The sequence below is a fragment of the Sander vitreus genome, chromosome 9, assembly GCF_031162955.1.
Source record: "Sander vitreus isolate 19-12246 chromosome 9, sanVit1, whole genome shotgun sequence".
Lineage (NCBI taxonomy): Eukaryota > Metazoa > Chordata > Actinopteri > Perciformes > Percidae > Sander > Sander vitreus.
This window is the reverse complement of record NC_135863.1, coordinates 18,135,102-18,155,314: the sequence shown is the minus strand read 5'-3', so window position 1 is coordinate 18,155,314 and position 20,213 is coordinate 18,135,102. Positions and strand designations below refer to the sequence as shown.

The following is a 20,213-nucleotide window of genomic DNA, read 5'->3' as shown; positions in this document are numbered from 1 at the left end:
TAAAGAAACTTTGCTGAAGGTGCAAAGTTGTATTCGGGGACAGAAACTAGATGGCTGGATTTGACTTTGATGGACTTGTTATGGACTGCAAAAGGTTGGCTGTTACACTGTGTGTGTGTGTGTGTGTGTGTGTGTGTGTGTGTGTGTGTGTGTGTGCGTGTGTGTGTGTGTGTGTGTGTGTGTATGTGAGAAGGTCAGGCCATATGAGAGGCCTTTTCATGTCTGTCAGCTTATGAGAGCAGAGCAGTGAGACACCCTGTCATTGTGCCGCTCAGCTCCGGACACTCTCACACACACCGTCCTGATTCTCTGTCTCTACAGTTGAGAGTGTTACCTGACTTTCGGACTGTTTGACACCATGAGTGGTGAGTAACCAGCAAGCTTTTTGAAGTTTGTGAAGCTTAGAATCTACTTCTGCCTCTATATTTTGTGTGATTATGTGGAATATTAGATTATAGTAGATTATACGGGATATTAGAATTTACCAGGACAGAACATTTGCAACTTTATTGAAAGCTTTTTGAGATTATTGTACCTCTATGACAGCATATAAGGTGCACCCTCTCTGATTTTGAAGGAACAGTTCTTGTTTTATGAAATCAGTGAGAGGCTTTATTCAGTTTTAGAAATGTGTACGTAACAGCTTGATATGAGGTCCCTGTGTCCTAGTATGTTTTAACATGGCAGAGGCTGTCAAGGTGTGAAATGTGCTCTGCCTTACCAGCTGTATGACAGAGTTCAATTTTAAAATGTTTGCTAGTGTTTAGTGCTGCAGTGGTTGTTGATTTAATGGCAATATATGTTGTTGTTATCTGTATAACCATCTCAGGGTTGTTGATTCTTTCCATTACTATTATAGACCCTCATTTCCTTGCTGTTAGCTTAATGTTTATCACTGGTGATGTCCTCATTTATTGGTGGATGTTTGGGTTGTCAGACAGAAGAGGCGAGCGCTGACTGCAAACTAGGACTGAGCAGTTTGAGCCAGAGTTGGTGGCTTTACACTGGAAGTTGCTTCTTTGGCATGGCACTGGCGACATAGCTGCTCAAATAAAACTTAGTGACAAACACAATAAAACAGTGTAATACAGGTAAAACTGCAGCTGTTCACTCAGGATGTGAATGAAATAAGAATCTGGCATTTAAAATTAGGAATTCCGGCAGTGTTTCTGTTCATTACTAAAACAAATTAAATATTTTAAAATGGCGTTCAGCTCACAGTTGAGGAGGTTCGTGGTCGCTGCCTTAACTCCTTGGCCATGGGACGATGACACTTGAATATTCCATATTAAAGCTTTAGTGCGTAACTTTTTGATATTAATAAACGTTTGTTACATTCAAGCCATTGCCAAATGAGTTGCTACAAAGCTAATTAAGACTATCAGCTCCACATAACTTTCTCTGTATTTCTCAGTATGGCTATGTTCAGTAGATTGTGTCGTCCGGTGACTTTCGTGCACAGAAACTCGAGTGAAGATAATTACTTCTTCTGAAGAGTCCATCATGTTTTTTTAATCCTCTGTGTCCTCCTTGGCTACTAGCAACTGCGTGGGGGAGGGGTGTGGGCTGTGCGCGATCACGGAAGGCTTGTATCATGTGAACGCGCCGACAGTTTTGTTGTCATTACTTAGAATTCCTCATGGGGCGACAGAAAGTACGCACTATAGCTTTAAATTTATGTATTAACAAATCTGTATATTTGTAATTTCAAAGCTGTGTTTAGTTGCTGGCATGATTTAAATTATATACTCATCATATTGTCCAATGCAAAATGATCACAAACAAAAATTGTTGGTGATGCAGATGAAGGCTCTGGCTGTATATTTAGGGCCCGAGCGCCGACAGTGGCGAAGGCCCTATTGGAACTGAAGGAATTATTATTATTCTCTTCCTGGCTAATGAATTGCCTTGTTGAGGGGCTTAACATATTCAAAAACTCATCAAAATTGGCGGTTGCATCAAGTCTGGTGAAAATGTACGTATTTTAAGGGTTTTGGGAATAGGCGCACAAAAATGGCTCGCTAGCGCCCCCTACAAAGTTAAAAAAATTGAGCCCCTGCAGTACGTTTAACGTAGACTCACGAAACTTGGTACACATATATCGCATGTCAAGACGTACAAGAAATGTCTTTAGAATTAGAGCCATACCCTAAACCCAACAGGAAGTCCGCCATTTTGAATTGAAAGTTCGAAATTTGTGCGATTTTGGCCATTTCCACGTGTCGTACTTTAACGAACTCCTCCTAGATTTCATCTGATCAACTTCAAATTCGGTCTGTGCAATCTTAAGACATTAAAGATGAAAAGTTGTTAAAAGAAAAACTTTTCGTCATAGGGCGTGGCCGTGGCGGCCATTTTGTGTGTTTCGCCATCAAAACAGGAAGTGGGTGTAACTTGAGTGTACATTGTCCAATTGGCTCGAAACTTTTCAGGATTCATAAGAGTCCAACCTTGAGGAAAATAAAGGCTGATATATACTTAAAGTCATAGCGCCCCTTAGTGGCAACAGGAAGTAGGCCTAAAAGTCAAGGTGCTATACTTTAACGAACTCCTCCTAGAGATTTCATCCGGCGGACTTCAAATTTGGTCTGTACCATCTCAACACTTTAAAGATGAAAAATTATTAAAAGAAAAACTTTTTGTCAAACGGTGTGGGCGTGGCGTGGCGGCCATTTTGAGTGTTTAGCGATGAACAAAGAAATTGTTGTAACTTGAGTGTACGTTGTCGTATCTGCCGAAATTTCTCATGATTGACAAAGGTCCAGGTCCGAGGACATCTACAGGCCAATATTTACTTTTGGTCATAGCGCCCCACAAAGGCAACAGGAAATGCGCCTTATATGACAAACATCATCCGATTTACATGGAACTTATAATGTGTGGTCGACATGTGATACTGAGCCGCCCCCTATAACCACGCCCACTTACTCAGGCCACATCCCCTTTCATAACATTTGAAACGTTTAAGGTAGAGTCTTGTGTGAGGTGTCATTGAACTCAGCAGAGAGTTCCTTCTTCATTGGTGATGGTTTGGCCCGCCCCCTATGCTTAAGCCACGCCCCCTTTCATAACATTTGAACCGTTTAAGGTAGACCCTTGTGTGAGGTATCGTTGAACTCAGCAGAGACTTCCTTTTTCAGTGGTCATGATTTGCCCCGCCCCCTATGCTTTAGCCACGCCCCCTTTTCATAACTGGTGAACCATTTAAGGTATAGTCTTGTGTGAGGTATCATTGAACTCAGCAGAGAGTTTGTTTTTGATTGGTGAAGGTTTGGCCGGCCCCCCTATGCTTAAGCCACGCCCCCTTTCATAACTGGTGACCCATTTAAGGTAGAGTCTTATGTGAGGTATCAATGAACTCAGCAGAGACTTTCTTTTTAATTGGTAAAGGTTTGCCCCGACCCCTATGCTTTGGCCACGCCCCCTGTCACAGCTAATGAACTGTATGACGTAGAGTCTTGTCTGAGGTATCATTGAACTCAGCAGGGAGTTCCCTTTTCATTGGTGATGATTTGCAGTGTCTGAGTGCCATGCACCATGTCGCAAGGAGCGGCAAACGCCGGTAACCCTGACGCGCGCAGAGGAGCGAGGGCCTGTCCATCGCTGCTTGCAGCTTTAATTTAAGTTACAATCACTTCAATTAGTATACAAAATATGTATAAGCACAGCGGTGTTCTGTCTTTATGTTTAGCAGCTGATTTTTTTCACAGTTTAATTCCTGAAGCCTAAGGCTTCATTGTCTTTTTTACGAGGCTCTGTGACATTGAACACACACACACACACACACACACACACACACACACACACACACACACACACACACACAGAACATGACATTACATTTTGTTATCAGAGATGGTAGTCCACTTCAGTGCTAATGTAGAGCTGTAGAAACCGTTAATTGAGAAGTGTATGATTTAAGGAATCCGCCCTTTTCATCCACTCTCATCCATTCAGCACTCTGAAATGGTGTAATAGGATCATCAGTACTCTCCACTGAGTCCTTCAGACATGTTGTAAAACACTGTGGCTGTGGCTCACACTTTATCAGATGTTTCCTCTTGGGCTTCAGTTACACACACACACACACACACACACACACACACACACACACACACACACACACACAGGCACAGGCACAGTTAGTGTGAACAGTACTGAGTGAGAGCTGATTACAGTATTGTGCTTCTGACACAAGCTAAATAATGGGCTTGGATTATCCAGGATCATCCTGCAACCTGCTCAACAATGGTTCTTTGAAATAAACATTAGATAAACAAAAATCAATACACAAAAATGATGCAAACAAAAGAGATTAAACTCATTTCTCTGTCTTATCCCTTACCCCTAACCCTCCGTCTTACCCCTAGCCCTTGTCCCTCGAAACCGAGTGGTAAGGGGTAGGGGTGAAAACATACCCCTATGAAATGAGACACCACTTGGTTACGTCATCATACATACTTAGGTCTTTTTGCAATAAATATTTTATACACACTGCATGGTGTGTTGTATAGCTGTTTCAGTTATCACTGTTTTGAATGTCATTGATGTTCAGAAACACTTTCTTTGTTAACAAAAAGCTGTCTTTATTGCCCAATAAAGTAAACATAACATTATTACAACTATTAGAACCATAACTTACAGATATACAACACACCATGCAGTGTGTATAAAAAAATGTATTGCAAACAGACCTAAGTATGTATGATGATGTAACCAAGTGGTGTCTCATTTTATAGGGGTATGTTTTCACCCCTACCCCTTACCACGCGGTTTTGAGGGACAAGGGCTAGGGGTAAGACGAAGGGGTAAGGGGAAGGGGTAAAACAGAGAAATGAGATTAAGCCTAAAAGTCTTTGGATATCGTATGGTAAGTGTTTATCCCCCAGGGAAGAATAAAAATATAAAGGTGTTGGAGCTCAGAGTGATTATATTGTAGAGGACAAGCAGATGAAGAGGCTGGTTTGTATACTATATTGTTCTTAAGCGTGGTTTGCCGAGTTTGATTCAGAGGAAACACAGATTAACAACCTAGATAGATAAGGAGAAGTGAGACTAACAGACACGTGCTACACACAGGCTGAGCGGAAAACATGGTAAGACTGCAGAAGCTCAATGTTTTTAACTTTCATAGTGTTGTTACAGCTCGTAACTATTTAAAAGTATTGGGAAAATGATCACTGAAAAGATTCAGAAACATAGAGCTGATATTTACTTTCTTGCTATAGTAAAAACAAGGCAGTATATTCAGCTTTAGTCACGTTATTAGGGAACCAGAACTACACTTCAAGGTCATGCAGTGTAATTTATAGTTTAACATGTTCTCTGTTTACATTAGCTTTTCCAGTTGGAGATGACCAACAACCAACAACAGGACAACTCTATATATAAACTTAGTACAAAAAGTAAGGAAATTTGTGTTTGGTAGATTATTTCTCTGTGGTAACAATGCTTTTTGGCAATAAATCTTATACCGTTGGGAAGCCTGTTTAGTTCCCTTTCAAATGGTGCCCCATTTGTAAGGAACATGCATTTGTGGGATGAGCAGCAGCGCTGAATATGTGGGTTACGGCCATGAAAAATTTGCTAAATCTTCTCTGTCATTGCCCGTCACCGTCAGGCCCGTTTGCGCTGGTGTCAGCAACACATGCACTGGAACCTGAACATGTGGAGTAACGTTATGTTCAGTGATGAGTCCAGATTCTGTCTACGGCAGTTGGATCATAGGGTCAAAGTGTGGAGAAGACGCGGGGAACGCTATGCTGATTGCAAATGAACTGAACGGTCCAAATCCCAAATGATGGAATGGAAAAAAGCAACAATCCCTCACATTTGAGAATTTATATGAATACTCTATGGGTAGTAAAAAAATTTTCAGCGTGATAAACTAAGCTCACTATGTCCCAGGCAGTATGTATCTGTCACCTCTTATTAAGTGACCTGCAGGGTTACATGTTTTACACCATCAGCTTCACTTTAACTCTAAATAATGTGTCAATGCTTGGCTTGGTTTTGATTTGCAATCTTAAACAATAGGTTAAATCCTTCAAACACAGCAGCCCTGTTCCATTCGATGTGACTCTCCCTCCTGTTTACATTTAGCAATTTTCCATCATCTGTTTTTGGTTTGGGAGTGGATGCTTTCTGCCTGTTGGACGCTATCGATGTATGTGGACATTCTTCATATCCATTTAAGGCATACTCCACCATGCCAAAAATTGCACATGAGAAAAAACTTCATATGTGACCGATTATTTCTCTCTCTGTTGTCCTCTCCCTTCCCAGTTTCCCACGAGACCTGCCTCCTGGACCAGGTGCTGGAGCTGATTATGAATGAGAAGCCCCCCAACAGTGCTAGTCTTTTCCTAAACGAGGACGTGGATAAACCCCCCCTTCCAGAGAGAGGAGACTTGAGGAGACGCCTACACAGGGCCATGGACAGGAGAGCCAGCAGCATGAAGGAGAGGATGAGCTCCATCAGTCGGGACAGCATCAAAGGTTTCCTCAAGAGGAACCTGTTTGTTCTGTTCACTGTTGCCGCTGTGGCTCTGGGTGAGGGAAGAGGAAAACCAAGTGGAGGTTAAACTCTGTTTTCTGTGCAGTCACTTGGCTTAATTTGACTTTATGTACATTTGTGCTTGTGTGTGTGTATGTGAAAATGTATTCAGGTGTAATCCTGGGCTTTGCTCTACGCCCCCACAACCTGTCCCTGAGGGAGATCAAGTACTTTGCCTTTCCAGGGGAGCTACTAATGAGAATGCTACAGATGCTGGTGCTGCCTCTCATCGTCTCCAGTCTGGTCACAGGTTGGATTTTCACGTGCACAAACACATTGATAAGAAAATCTAAACTTGCAGCAAACTGATTACATTCTCAAATGAATTTCCTCTGTCTCAGGTATTTCCTCCTTGGACAGCAAAGCATCAGGTAAGATGGGTATGCGTGCAGTGGTCTACTACATGGTGACCACCCTGATTGCCGTGTTCATTGGTATTGTCATCGTGATGATCATCCGGCCGGGGAAAGGCAGCAGGGACAGTCCTGTGGCCAACAGTGGAAACATAGAGCCGGTTCAGGCTGCTGATGCTTTCTTGGATCTCATCAGGTAATAGCTTAGAAGCTCTACCTAACATATGAAGGTAACAACTGGTGTTGTCACTGTATCATATTTCACATTTAAATAAATAGTTTCACATTTTGGAAAATGCAGAGAGTCAGATGAGAAGATCAACACCAATTCTCATACCTGCGTTTTACAGCAAGTAGCCAGTTAGCTAAGCTTAGCAGCGGCAAAGGAATAGTCTAGCCCATAACACCACAAACCACACATAATCGCTTTTGCACTTTGTTTTGTACGGATTGAAAGACATAAGATACACCATGTTAAAGGGATACTTGGCCGATTTTTAATTCAGCTCTGTGTCATCTTTGTGTGGGCAATGTGTTTAAATGAACGGTGTTTGGCTTCCCTTCTTGGCGCCAGTTCATGAAGCTCTGCTCAGCTAGGAGCTCCTTGCGCTGCGGCCAAGTAGGGAATCCACACACTAGGGGTGGTACGGTTCATGAAAAAACTTGCTTGTCTCGGTTCGGAGCGTGCATGTGTCGCACGGTTCGTCAGTACACTGTTAATGTGCACTAACCACTTACTGCCGTAGCGCCCACTTTCGACACCTATGTTAAAACACTTACTGGAAATGACAAGGGGGATGAGCGTGACGAACGCAACACATGGCAGCTGATTGGACGAACGCGTCACGTGGTTCTCGCTGCTCCCGAATTTCAAAATAGACTAATGGCGTCTCGTTCTGAATACGATCTCGTATTTTACAAAAATAGTTCACCAAAAAGTGTTTCTGAAAACATTTAATATGCCATACAGTTGCTGAATCTGTATGCTTTTTTGATCGACAAAGGTCAGTTTAAAAGATTTTCATCAGATTTTGAGAGGCGCCGAGCCGACCGCTCCTCAGGTGGAGTGTGGACTGTGGAGTGCTGCAGGTCACGTCACATGCAGAAATGTCAAGTGGGAGAGATAAGGAAGGCTGCCCGGAGTTGGAGGATGCGCCAACGTCGTATATAGTCTGGTGTGTGGGAACATTTTGGATTTCATGTTATGATGACAGCGGAAATAAAACAATAGATAGAACTGCCACTGTATGCATGTATTGTGCAACATGCATTCAAAATGCTAATTTTAGCTAGATATCATATGCTGAAGTATATTTCTGGAGTGTTAAAGATTAAAAGAAAAAATAACAAGAACCGTACAGAACCGAAAACCGTGACCCTAAAACCGTGATACGAACCGAACCGTGGATTTTGTGAACCGTACCACCCCTACAACACACCGTTCATCTGCACACACTGCCATGACACAGAGCTGGATTTGAATCAGCAAAATATTTCTTAAAGTAGTGAGCTTTAGAGATGCTGAAATGCAGTTTTACATTTGGACAGAGCCAGGCTAGCTGTTTCCCCCTGTTTCCAGTCTTAGTGCTAAGCTAAGCTAAGCTAACTGGCTGCTGGCCGTAGCGTCATATTTAATGGACAGATGTGAGAGTGGTATCAATCTTCTCATCTAACTCTCAGCCAGAAAATTAACAAGTGTATTTCCCTAATTTGTAAATGTTGAAATATCCCTTAAAATGCTTTATATAGTTATGAGGATATTCAGACATCCACAAAAATAGGAAATGCACACATCCATTCACCCAAGATTATCACATTGTTATTGATTAACATATTGTCCATCCATCCATCCATCTTCATCCGCTTATCCGGGGTCGGGTCGCGGGGGTAGCAGCTCCAGCAGGGGACCCCAAACTTCCCTTTCCCGGGCCACATTAACCAGCTCCGACTGGGGGATCCCGAGGCGTTCCCAGGCCAGGTTAGAGATATAATCCCTCCACCTAGTCCTGGGTCTCCCCCGAGGCCTCCTCCCAACTGGACGTGCCTGGAACACCTCCCTAGGGAGGCGCCCAGGGGGCATCCTTACCAGATGCCCGAACCACCTCAACTGGCTCCTTTCGACGCAAAGGAGCAGCGGCTCTACTCCGAGCTCCTCACGGATAACTGAGCTTCTCACCCTATCTCTAAGGGAGACGCAAGCTACCCTCCTGAGGAAACCCATTTCGGCCGCTTGTACCCTGGATCTTGTTCTTTCGGTCATGACCCAGCCTTCATGACCATAGGTGAGGGTAGGAACAAAAACTGACCGGTAGATTGAGAGCTTTGCCTTCTGGCTCAGCTCTCTTTTTACGTCTAACGGTGCGATAAATTGAATGTAATACCGCACCTGCTGTGCCGATTCTCCGACCAATCTCCCGCTCCATTGTCCCCTCACTCGCGAACAAGACCCCCAAGGTACTTGAACTCCTTCACTTGGGGTAAGGACTCATTCCCTACCTGGAGAAGGCACTCCATCGGTTTCCTGCTGAGAACCATGGCCTCCGATTTAGAGGTGCTGATCCTCATCCCAGCCGCTTCACACTCGGCTGCGAACTGATCCAGTGAGTGCTGAAGGTCACAGGCCGATGATGCCATCAGGACCACATCATCTGCAAAAAGCAGCGATGAGATCCCCAGCCCACCGAACTGCAACCCCTCTCCACCCTGACTACGCCTCGATATCCTGTCCATAAATACTACAAACAGGATTGGTGACAAAGCGCAGCCCTGGCAGAGGCCAACTCTCACCTGAAACGAGTCCGACTTACTGCCGAGAACCCGGACACAGCTCTCGCTTTGGTCGTACAGAGATTGGATGGCCCTGAGAAGGGACCCCCTCACCCCGTACTCCCGCAGCACCTCCCACAGTATCTCCCGGGGCACCCGGTCATACGCCTTCTCCAGATCCACAAAACACATGTAGACTGGTTGGGCATACTCCCAGGCTCCCTCCAGGATCCTTGCGAGAGTAAAGATCTGGTCCGTTGTTCCACGACCAGGACGGAATCCGCATTGTTCCTCTTCAACCTGAGATTCGACTATCGACCGAACCCTCCTTTCCAGCACCTTGGAGTAGACTTTACCGGGGAGGCTGAGAAGTGTGATACCCCTGTAATTGGCACACACCCTCTGGTCCCCCTTTTTTAACAAGGGGAACCACCACCCCGGGTCTGCCACTCCTTAGGCACCGTCCCAGACTTCCATGCAATGTTGAAGAGGCGTGTCAACCAAGACAACCCCTCCACACCCAGAGCTTTAAGCATTTCTGGACGGATCTCATCAATTCCTGGGGCTTTGCCACTGTGGAGTTGTTTAACTACCTCAGCAACCTCCACCAGGGAAATTGATGCCAATCCCCCCCTCATCCTCCAGCTCTGCCTCTACCATAGAGGGCGTATTAGTCGGATTTAGGAGTTCCTCAAAGTGCTCCTTCCACCGCCCTATTACCTCCTCAGTTGAGGTCAACAGCGTCCCATCCTTACTCTACACAGCTTGGATGGTTCTTCGCTTCCCCCCTCCTGAGGTGGCGAACGGTTTTCCAGAAGTACCTTGGTGCCGACCGAAAGTCCTTCTCCATGTCTTCTCCGAACTTCTCCCACACCCGCTGCTTTGCCTCTTTCACGGCAGAGGCATGCCTTCGGGCCCTTCGGTACCTTGCAACTGCCTCCGGAGTCGTCTGGGATAACATATCCCGGAAAGACTCCTTCTTCAGTCGGACGGCTTCCCTGACCACCGGTGTCCACCACGGTGTTCGTGGGTTACCGCCCCTTGAGGCACCCAAGACCCTAAGACCACAGCTCCTCACCGCAGCTTCAGCAATGGAAACTTTGAACATTGTCCACTCGGGTTCAATGCCCCCCAGCCTCCACAGGGATGCACGAAAAGCTCCGCCGGAGGTGTGAGTTGAAAGTCTGTCGGACAGGGGCCTCCTCAGACGTTCCCAATTTACCCGCACTACCCGTTTGGGCTTACCAGGTCTGTCCAGAGTCTTCCCCCACCCCTGACCCAACTCACCACCAGATGGTGATCGGTTGACAGCTCCGCCCCTCTCTTCACCCGAGTGTCCAAAACATATGGCCTCAGATCAGATGAAACGATTATAAAATCGATCATTGACCTTTGGCCTAGGGTGCTCTGGTACCAAGTACACTTATGAGCATCCCTATGTTCGAACATGGTGTTCGTTATAGACAATCCATGACTAGCACAGAAGTCCAACAACAAACAACCACTCTGGTTTAGATCAGGGAGGCCGTTCCTCCCAATCACGCCTCTCCATGTGTCTCCATCATTACCCACGTGCGTGTTGAAGTCCCCCAGCAGAACTATGGAGTCCCCAACTGAAGCCCCATGCAGGACTCCACTCAAGGTCTCCAAGAAGGCCGAATACTCTGAACTCTTGTTTGGTGCATATGCACAAACAACAGTCAGAGTTTTCCCCCCCACAATCCGCAGGCGTAGGGAGGCGACCCTCTCGTCCATCGGGTTAAACTCCAACGTAGCGGCGCTCAGCCGGGGGCTTGTGAGTATCCCCACACCCGCCCGGCGCCTCACACCCTGGGCAACTCCGGAGAAGAAAAGAGTCCAACCCCTATCCAGGAGTATGGTTCCAGAACCAAGACTGTGCGTAGAGGTAAGCCCCACCAGATCTAACCGGTAGCGCTCCACCTCCCGCACAAGTTCCGGCTCCTTCCCCCACAGAGAGGTGACATTCCACGTCCCCAGAGCCAGCCTCTGCTGCCCGGGTCTGGTCCGTCGAGGCCCCTGACCTTCACTGCCACCCATGTGGCAGCGCACCCGACCCCAGCGGTTCCTCCCACAGGTGGTGGGCCCATGGGATGGAGGGATGTCTCATGACTCATGTGGTGTTGTTTTATTGAAACAAGAGCACAAATATAATAATTTCTCCTTTTTTTTTATCTTTAAAGGAACATGTTTCCCCCCAATCTGGTAGAGGCTTGTTTCAAGCAGGTGAGGCTGTCTTTTCCCATTAGTCACATAATAAATTAATATTATTTCATTGAAAATATTTCATTTTCATTTTTAGAAATAGTAAACACATACATTTCTTATTATAACACAACTCCTATCATCCATCTCAACCAACCACAAACAGTGTACTTCAAAGACAAAAAAAACACATTATTTCACTGTGAAATCACAGTTATTGCTTCACATTTCACTGTCAGAAACTCAAACACCCAAACACAATTAGTGCGTTATTTAATTCCCATGTCCTCTCTTGCAGTATAAAACTGTGTACAAGAAGACTGTGCACACAAGGAACGTGACAGTGGCTCTGAACCTCACCGACTCTCTAAACGTGGCCGAGTCTAACCTGAGCATAAACCTCAGCAGGGTGCTGCACACCATACAGGTGGGTAGCGGTGGCAGACATCTCATCTGGGGGAAACGACACAGATCTAAGTGGGAAGAACAATAGTTCTGTCCAATCTGTCCATATCCACTCATTAATGCTCCATTAATCCAGGGCATTCTACTTTTTACAACATCTTACCTTTTTTGTGAAGCACCTCAGCAGGAATTCATATAATGTTTCCTTACACATACTTTTTACATTAGGAGACAGTGGAGGAGACTGTCCCTGTGTCCGGGTCCTCCAGTGGAGTGAACGCTCTGGGTTTAGTGGTTTTCTCCATGTGCTTCGGTCTGGTCATTGGCAACATGAAGCAGCAGGGCCAGCCCCTCAGGGACTTCTTTGACTGCCTGAATGAAGCCATCATGAGGCTGGTGTCCATCATCATCTGGTCAGTAAAAACACACCTCCAGAAGCTCTTGATTTTAGTATAGAAGTTTCAAATGAAGTTTAAATTCCTTGTTTTTAAGACATATTGAGATGATCTATTTATAAAATGTGCTATATTAATGAAGTTTGACTTGATTGGCATGACCTGCTTACCTTTTTAAATCCTGCTGACTCGCTGGTGGGTCAATCACCATTACAAACTTAGGCTGTGCAGCCAAACATTTTCAAACCCAAATAACTTTATTTTAACTCCAGTGGAGATCCCAAAGCTTCTAAAGATAATTCAAGTAGATAAGTATAATATTTTAATTTGATGGACAAGTGCAGCCTAAAAAACATGTGGTTTGAATTTCAAACATTATATGGATTCAGCGAAGAATTTGAGCAAGCTGATACAGAATGTACAGTCAGGTCCATAAATATTGGGACATCGACACAATTCTAATCTTTTTGGCTCTATACACCACCACAATGGAGTTGAAATGAAACGAACAAGATGTGCTTTAACTGCAGACTTTCAGCTTTAATTTGAGGGTATTTACATCCAAATCAGGTGAACGGTGTAGGAATTACAACAGTTTGTATATGTGCCTCCCACTTTTTAAGGGACCAAAAGTAATGGGACAATTGGCTGCTCAGCTGTTCCATGGCCAGGTGTGTGTTATTCCCTCATTATCCCATTTACAAGGAGCAGATAAAAGGTCCAGAGTTCATTTCAAGTGTGCTATTTGCATTTGGAATCTGTTGCTGTCAACTCTCAATATGAGATCCAAAGAGCTGTCACTATCAGTGAAGCAAGCCATCATTAGGCTGAAAAATCTAAACAAACCCATCAGAGAGATAGCAAAAACATTAGGTGTGGCCAAATCAACAGTTTGGAACATTCTTAAAAAGAAAGAACGCACCGGTGAGCTCAGCAACACCAAAAGACCCGGAAGACCACGGAAAACAACTGTGGTGAATGACCGAAGAATACTTTCCCTGGTGAAGAAAACACCCTTCACAACAGTTGGTCAGATCAAGAACACTCTCCAGGAGGTAGGTGTATGTGTGTCAAAGTCAACAATCAAGAGAAGACTTCACCAGAGTGAATACAGAGGGTTCACTACAAGATGTAAACCATTGGTGAGCCTCAAAAACAGGAAGGCCGGATTAGAGTTTGCCAAACAACATCTAAAAAAAGCCTTCACATTTCTGGAACAACATCCTATGGACAGATGAGACAAAGATCAACTTGTACCAGAGTGATGGGAAGAGAAGAGTATGGAGAAGGAAAGGAACTGCTCATGATCCAAAGCATACCACCTCATCTCACCTCGTGGGCATGTATGGCTGCCAATGGAACTGGTTCTCTTGTATTTATTGATGATGTGACTGCTGACAAAAGCAGCAGGATGAATTCTGAAGTGTTTCGGGCAATATTATCTGCTCATATTCAGCCAAATGCTTCAGAACTCATTGGACGGCGCTTCACAGTGCAGATGGACAATGACCCGAAGCATACTGCGAAAGCAACCAAAGAGTTTTTTAAGGGAAAGAAGTGGAATGTTATGCAATGGCCAAGTCAATCACCTGACCTGAATCCGATTGAGCATGCATTTCACTTGCTGAAGACAAAACTGAAGGGAAAATGCCCCAAGAACAAGCAGGAACTGAAGACAGTTGCAGTAGAGGCCTGGCAGAGCATCACCAGGGATGAAACCCAGCGTCTGGTGATGTCTATGCGTTCCAGACTTCAGGCTGTAATTGAATGCAAAGGATTTGCAACCAAGTATTAAAAAGTGAAAGTTTGATTTATGATTGTTAATCTGTCCCATTACTTTTGGTCCCTTAAAAAGTGGGAGGCACATATACAAACTGTTGTAATTCCTACACCGTTCACCTGATTTGGATGTAAATACCCTCAAATTAAAGCTGAAAGTCTGCAGTTAAAGCACATCTTGTTCTTTTCTTTTCAACTCCATTGTGGTGGTGTATAGAGCCAAAAAGATTAGAATTGTGTCGATGTCCCAATATTTATGGACCTGACTGTAGATGATACTGTCAGACAAAGTGAAATTAAAATTGATTCTTTTCCACCTAAAGCTACAACTAAGGGGAAAATAAAAGGGGGAAACTGGTTGTTTGGGAGCTTAAAACTCAAAATGAAAGCATATTTGTATATTTGTAGAGTATGTTTATTACTAAAGATGGTGTGTAACAATTACAGTAAATGATAAACTGTAGTTGTAAGCTGTAGATTCACAGAAATGTATTAAGCAGTTGTATAGCTCTTATTCTGAAGGCCAAAGTTAGTTACAGAAACTTTAGTAGCTTAACATATGTGTCTGTCTCTCTGTCATTCTCTTACACAATCATCTCACCTCTCAGGTATGCTCCTGTCGGCATCCTGTTCCTGATTGCGGGAAAGATTGTGGAGATGAAGAATCTGGCAGAGGTGGGCGGCCAGCTGGGGATGTACACCGTGTCGGTCATTGTGGGTCTCCTCATCCACGGCCTTGTTGTCCTGCCACTGCTCTACTTCCTAGTGACCAGGAGGAATCCCTACAGCTTCATTGGTGGCCTGCTGCAGGCACTCATCACTGCTCTGGGAACCTCATCTAGGTGAATCTCATCCTCTGTCCAGCTCAGTCCATGACCTCAATGTCTGTATCCCATCCAGTGTGTTTAAGGGTTATTTTATGTGTCGTTGATTGGAGGAATACATACAGTATCATAAAGGAGCCAATATAACTAGACCATATAATATTATAGTTTAGATTCTGTACTATAGATTCTGAATTAATCAACAGTGGGCAACTACAGGGTTACACTTTCAGATACAAAAAAAAAGTTGTCTTATTACCTATAGTATAACAGGACCTGAATGACCGTAACATTGCTACGATACTGTGTATTATATTATACTGTTTCGTGTGTCTGAGTGGTTCCAAATCGTGACTCCACATCTCTCTCTCCCTGCATACTGCAGCTCTGCCACCCTGCCCATCACTTTCCGTTGTCTGGAGGAGAACAACCGTGTGGATAAACGAGTGACACGTTTCATCCTCCCTGTGGGTGCCACCATTAACATGGATGGCACCGCCCTCTATGAGGCTGTGGCAGCCATCTTTATTGCCCAAGTCAATGACATGGACCTAAACTTTGGGCAGATTCTCACCATCAGGTAACCCTACTTTAGTTTTGGTCTACACCATACACACAAACACTGCAGATGGTGGAGGCATGGGGCCCCAAATGTCAAGTACAAAAACTAGTATTTCATTGTGACACACTCACATGTGCAGCTGTACAGAATCAGGTCGAGCATAGGGTTATTTCCCGGAGGCAGTACGTACAAATGTAGACCCGGTACGCATTGCGCACCAACGTACTAAAGTGTCAGTGGAAAAGAATTGTTTGTTCATACTACTAGTACTGCTAGCATAACACACCTGAATCTCTGGCGAAGTGTCAGCGGTCGAGTTGCATTATGGGTAATCCAGGCACCACGTTTTGAAAAGGAAAGGGATGCATGGAATAAAAATAGACGGTATCTCTGGTTCCTTTCATTTGCTCTTACTGCACAGTTTGTGTACAGAAATGTTCTTCCACATAAATTCTCTGCTTCATCTTTATTACCACCTCACTCCAGAGGATCAACATGTGATCGTAGTTTATTTACACCGTGATTCACCTGCAGCCTTTTCATTAACAGAGCATTCTGGTGGGTAAATATATATCTTCTTACATGTCATCACCGTATCATACTAAAAACTACTTTATGGTATAATCCAGGTTGACAACATGTGCACAACTTTCTACACTTCATAGAAAATATAACTGTGTGACCAGCTTGTAGACAATTTACTTATTTTTATAATTCCTTGTGCTTTTAAGACTCTACTACTCCCACCAGGAGTGCACATGTGCTGTTTGTTTGTTTCCCTTTTATTAAATGTCTTCACTCTCGTCTCCATCCCTCCAACCGCCCACTCAGTATCACAGCAACGGCTGCCAGCATCGGAGCAGCAGGCATCCCTCAGGCTGGCCTGGTTACCATGGTGATCGTATTGACATCGGTGGGACTGCCCACAGAGGACATAACACTGATCATCGCTGTGGATTGGTTCTTGTGAGTTCCCACTAAATGTCAGCTTGATGGGGATTGGTCTGTGTACTATTATGTGGGTCTGCCAGCCTAAATGTCATTGTAAAGCTTCAGAGAGCCCAGAGGTCCCACCACTACAAAGGTTATTGATGCATAATGCAGAGTGGCAGATTAGAAAGCCTGTGTTTAGAGGCACATTTGTACATTTTAAGCTGTGAGTGTTTGTACAGCAGATATACAACAATATTTCCCAGTCTGTTTGCCTCTACTGTACATCTCATCTGATTCTCTCTCCCAAGGGACCGCTTGCGGACCACCACCAATGTGCTGGGTGACTCGCTTGGGGCTGGCATCGTGGAGCACCTTTCCCGTGGAGAGCTGCAGAGTCAGGATGCTGAGGTGCGCAACTCGGTTATCGAGGAGAATGAGAAGCCCTACCAGCTTATCTGTCAGGAAAACGATTCACTCAACCACCACAACAATGAGACCACAATGTGAAGACAAGAGCTACACCCTTAAGGGCTTCATGTACCAAAAGCATTTCAACTAGAGGATTGGCTTGCAATGGTGCAGGAAGAGTTTTGGTTCATAGTTCATGGTCAACACAGCCAGTGCTTGGGGTTTGAAGATAATTTTCGCAGTTGCAGACGACAATTCACATCTTTCTCTGGGAAACAAGGAAATACAAAACAATACAGCCGTTACACATCTAATGCCTACACTCTGTTTTTTGGCTGGATTACCAGTTATTTGGGGTCATTTTTCAGTTTGATAACTGTTTTAATATAATGTCAGGCAAGTTCAATGTCAAAGACAGTTGAAAATAATTTTTAAACGCTTCGTCATGTTTTTAGGGTTTGTATAATTAATGATCCACACAGTCAAAGCAGCATAAACTTCTTACCAGCATCAGTGTTCGAATACACAGTATAATTTAAGAGAAACCAGCTGATTTTCAACTCTTGTGAATATGTAAATCTGCAATTTGGCTATTGCTTGACTTAACATGTAATACATATTATTTCCTTGAAACACTTATTCATTGACATTCCTATTACGACTACCTCTCATAGGACTTAGATATGGAGTGCTACACACAGAAATACTCAATGGAGCATATCAGCAGGATGTAAATACATCAGTTTTACAATTGTTTAGAATATTTTTATGTTACTTGAGTTTGCTTGCACAATTTAACTTTGAATGTACTTGACTGTTAAACACTGGAGGGTGGTGTGAAGAAGAATATTTGCTACTTATTATTTTGAAGTTGATGTATTTCAAGTGAATTGGTAGAATGTTTTTCACTCAGTGATTTCTTATAAATATTATATTTAGGGCCCGAGCGCCGACAGCGGCAAAGGCCCTATTGAAACTGAAGGAATTATTATTCTTCCAGCAAATGAATCGCCTTTTTGAGGGGCTTAACATACTCAAAAACTCACCAACATTTGCAGTCGAATCAAGCCTGGTGAAAATTTACGTATTTTAAGGGTTTCGAGAATAGGTGCACAAAAATGGCTCGCTAACGCCCCCTAAAAAACTTTAAAAACCTAAAAAACCCTGCAGTATGTAGACTAACGAAATGTGGTACACATATGTAGCATGTCAAGACGTACAAAAAAGCTCATTGGAGCCATACCCTAAACCCAACAGGAAGTCCACCATTTTGAATTGAAAGTTTGAAATTAGTGCAATTTTGGCCATTTCCACATGTCGTACTTTAACGAACTCCTCCTAGAGATTTCATCCGATCAACTTCAAATTTGGTCTATGCCATCTTAAGACCTTAAAGATGAAAAGAAAAACTTTTCGTCATAGGGCATTGCCGTGGCAGGGCGGCCATTTTGTACCTTTCGCCATCGAAACAGGAAGTGGGTGTAACTTGAGTGTACATTGTCCAATTGGCTCAAAACCTTTCAGGATTCGTAAGAGTCCAACTTTGACGACATCTACAGGCCGATATTGGCTCAAAGTCATAGCGCCCCTAGTGGCAACAGGAAGAGAGTATCTTAATCTTTAAAAGTTATTAAAAGAAAAACTTTTCGTCAAACGGTGTGGGCGTGGCGTGGCGGCCATTTTGAGCATTTATCGATGAACGAAGAAGTTGTTGTAACTTTAGTGTACATTGTCATATCTGCCCGAAATTTCTCACGTTTGACAAGGATCCAGGCCTTCCATCCAACGCTGCTTGCAGCTTTAATTGTGTGTATTTCCTGTATTTCTTTTGTTTTATTGCTTTTGCATTATGGGTAAAAGACTGTACTACTACACAGTCATTTTACAGGAATACCTGCAGTTATACTCTCTTTTTAGTTATCTTAGTAAAAGGAAATATCAAACAAGAGAATGAGAACAATTTTTGTTTAATTTTTTCTAAAACGTTCTTGTTTTTCCATTGTAAGGTTTAATTTATCTTGTATTGGATCTTTTTCTCTTTTTTAGATGAAGTATAAACAACTGTCGTTTCAAGACCATTAGAGAACTTTTTGTTGTCGGTAACAACAATGTGCTTACCATCAGTACACCTGCCTGTCTGCCTTTTCTGCATTATAAGTCTATGAACTTTAATCATTTTAATATTGTTATGTTTGGACTGGGATAATATAGTGCAAGCTAATGATTGATTTGTTTTGTGAAAAGGCACTGTGAAGAAAGTTTGTGAATGCCTTGAGTAATTTAATGTACAGTTGCTTTATGCTTTTTGGTGTTGATTGTTTTTGAAAAAGGTGTAGTGTATGATTATGAAAGTTAAAAGTTATATACCATTTAAAGCTCTTTAAATGACTTTGTGTCACTTGTATGCCCATTACGAGGTCTGACTTTAGTTTCAAGGCTTTATGTTATTTCAATAAAAATCTTAACATTTTTGATGGACAGCTTATGAAAAAATGTGACAAATAAATGGCTCAGGAATTGAACTGTGATTCTCATTATTGTGTTTGTGGCTACCCCTGGTGGAGGATATTCTCCTGTCCAGAAGCTGTTCTCATTAGAGACACACATGGGTCAGATTTAAGTAGAGATGGTCCGATACTATTTTTTGCTTCCCAATACCGATTCCGATACCTGAACTTGCGTATCGGCCGATACCGAGTACCGATCCGATACCACTGTGTCATATATTTTATTATGTTTTAAGAACTGTATACTACTATCCCTGTATGGATGTGATATTATTTCTATCTTTGTTGTCGGTCTGGCTCAAGTTAATCTCTTTGTGAAACATGAACAAACACAAACAATGAATGCAACAGAACTTTCTTTTATTATCCAGTTTGACAGTCAGTTATAACGGAAAAAGAACATAAATAAACTACTTTAACGTAGATTTTCTTTAGGGCTTTAGTACGTGGTATCAGATCGGTGCATAAACTCCAGTACTTCCCGATACCGATACCAGCGTTT

At 43.4% G+C, this 20,213-nt stretch overlaps 1 protein-coding gene across 2 annotated transcripts; it reads left to right on the top strand.

Moving 5' to 3' along the window:
• The first annotated feature begins 5,049 nt into the window (after positions 1-5,049).
• slc1a6 (solute carrier family 1 member 6) lies at positions 5,050-18,366 on the top strand. Of its 2 annotated transcripts, none has more exons than XM_078259024.1 (11): positions 5,050-5,096; positions 6,286-6,552; positions 6,669-6,806; positions 6,898-7,105; positions 11,877-11,919; positions 12,197-12,325; positions 12,532-12,716; positions 15,086-15,319; positions 15,687-15,881; positions 16,695-16,829; positions 17,105-18,366. In XM_078259024.1, the coding sequence occupies exons 2-11, from the start codon at positions 6,330-6,332 to the stop codon at positions 17,301-17,303; spliced, it is 1,689 nt and encodes a 562-aa protein (XP_078115150.1). In that variant the 5' UTR covers positions 5,050-5,096; positions 6,286-6,329; the 3' UTR covers positions 17,304-18,366. The 2 variants fall into 2 exon arrangements, with proteins under 2 accessions (XP_078115150.1, XP_078115149.1); XM_078259023.1 differs by lacking the exon at positions 5,050-5,096 and adding an exon at positions 5,344-5,405.
• Positions 18,367-20,213: the final 1,847 nt, after the last annotated feature.